General features: G+C 39.8%; 2 protein-coding genes across 2 annotated transcripts; both read left to right on the top strand.

Moving 5' to 3' along the window:
- Nucleotides 1-62: 62 nt before the first annotated feature.
- Nucleotides 63-560, top strand: RHIMIDRAFT_240103 (uncharacterized protein; the record flags this gene model as incomplete). Its single annotated transcript, XM_023609308.1, has 2 exons — nt 63-285; nt 355-560. The coding sequence occupies 2 exons, from the start codon at nt 63-65 to the stop codon at nt 558-560; spliced, it is 429 nt and encodes a 142-aa protein (XP_023463704.1).
- A 27-nt stretch (nt 561-587) lies between these two features.
- Nucleotides 588-949, top strand: RHIMIDRAFT_261440 (uncharacterized protein). Its single transcript, XM_023611535.1, has 2 exons — nt 588-645; nt 679-949. The coding sequence occupies exons 1-2, from the start codon at nt 622-624 to the stop codon at nt 907-909; spliced, it is 255 nt and encodes an 84-aa protein (XP_023463703.1). The 5' UTR covers nt 588-621; the 3' UTR covers nt 910-949.
- The last annotated feature ends 333 nt before the right edge of the window (nt 950-1,282 follow it).

Raw genomic sequence — 1,282 nt, 5'->3', positions numbered from 1 at the left:
CTTCCATTTTAAATTACACATTCCAGTCCTTTGCTAATTATGAGTAATCTATGAATAATCTTATGAATAACAATAATAATTCCAACTTTAGCGACTTGCTCGCCTCTCACTCGACAAATAATAATAATAATCACAGCAAACTTATTACTCTAAATATTGGATCTCTTAACTATCGAAGCGTTGCTAAGCTATCTCTTCCTGAAAAACGCCAATCCTTCGTTCATCATCTTCGTCTCCAATCGTTAGATATCCTCTCGCTACAGGATACCAACGCTGAGGATAAAAGTACCCAGTCAACTCTTAACATCCTCTTCAACTCTAAAAGCACCTTTTGAACTAAACACTGTGGCGCAGCGTGTCTCAATCCCTCCATTACTGTTACACTCATACCAGTCACTGTCGACCAGCGGTTGATCATTTGCGAGATCTCTCACACCCGCCGCATGTTCGAACCTTTTACCTTAGCTAATCTATATGCACCTCCTCAGCATGCACAGAATTGCATGTCCTTTGGAAGCGTGCTTTCTCTACCTCCTTTCTCGTCCTTTTCAACAGATTAGTCATCTCTGTCGTCTCCTCCGCGACACCTTCAGTTGTTCTCACAAAGCCGCGCTATGGACAATGGCTTTCTATAAGCTCTTTCTTGTGTTATACTGCTCGCTTACTCAAATTGAATAGTCAATGCTAACCATTACAGTATCTCATATAAGCACCACACCCGATATTCTCAGCCCGATTGTCTCAAGCATCTCGCTTTTATCGCTGTTCGGCTGCACTCTTCAAGCCACATGGCAATCAAATTGGCAAAAGGTATTTTACGATACACATTTCACTTGTCAAACGATGCTCGCTTCCCTTGACCAAATGGTATTCCGCTTACACCATGAAAACAGCTACATTTTCTATTAACGAGTTTTAATTCTCACTAAACACTACTCATCATTTGCATCTTCATTTTAGCATCAGTTTCACTTCCTTTATAAATTGTATTGGTCAAGTTGGCTTTAAATAAAACCAGGTCTACTGGCTCACCAGCGCTCTCTTATAAAAAAAAATCCTTCCTTGTTGGCTTATTCTGTGGTCTATTGACCAAAAAAGGAGGATCACTTTGGACACCCCATTTCAGAAAAATGCTCACCTTGTATTACTTCTTATTTTATGTGCATCCGCTCCTGAAGGTGATGGCTGGTGTAGCTACAGAGTAGGCGTCGAAATGATAAAAAAGAATAAAAACAGGTTTCTCAAAGCATATTTCAAGAAGACTTAGTGTTTCTTTTTTTTT

Source organism: Rhizopus microsporus, assembly GCF_002708625.1.
Source record: "Rhizopus microsporus ATCC 52813 unplaced genomic scaffold scaffold_15, whole genome shotgun sequence".
NCBI lineage: Eukaryota > Fungi > Mucoromycota > Mucoromycetes > Mucorales > Rhizopodaceae > Rhizopus > Rhizopus microsporus.
The sequence above is the reverse complement of the archived record's forward strand: the minus strand, read 5'-3'. Positions and strand labels throughout refer to the sequence as shown.

Excerpts from the sequence above, each read along its gene's own strand:
- RHIMIDRAFT_261440 (XM_023611535.1), top strand. The coding sequence starts at position 622 with ATGGCTTTCTATAAGCTCTTTCTT. Across the intron at positions 646-678 it reads CTTTCTATAAGCTCTTTCTT|TCAATGCTAACCATTACAGT; the intron begins GTGTTATACTGC and ends CAAATTGAATAG.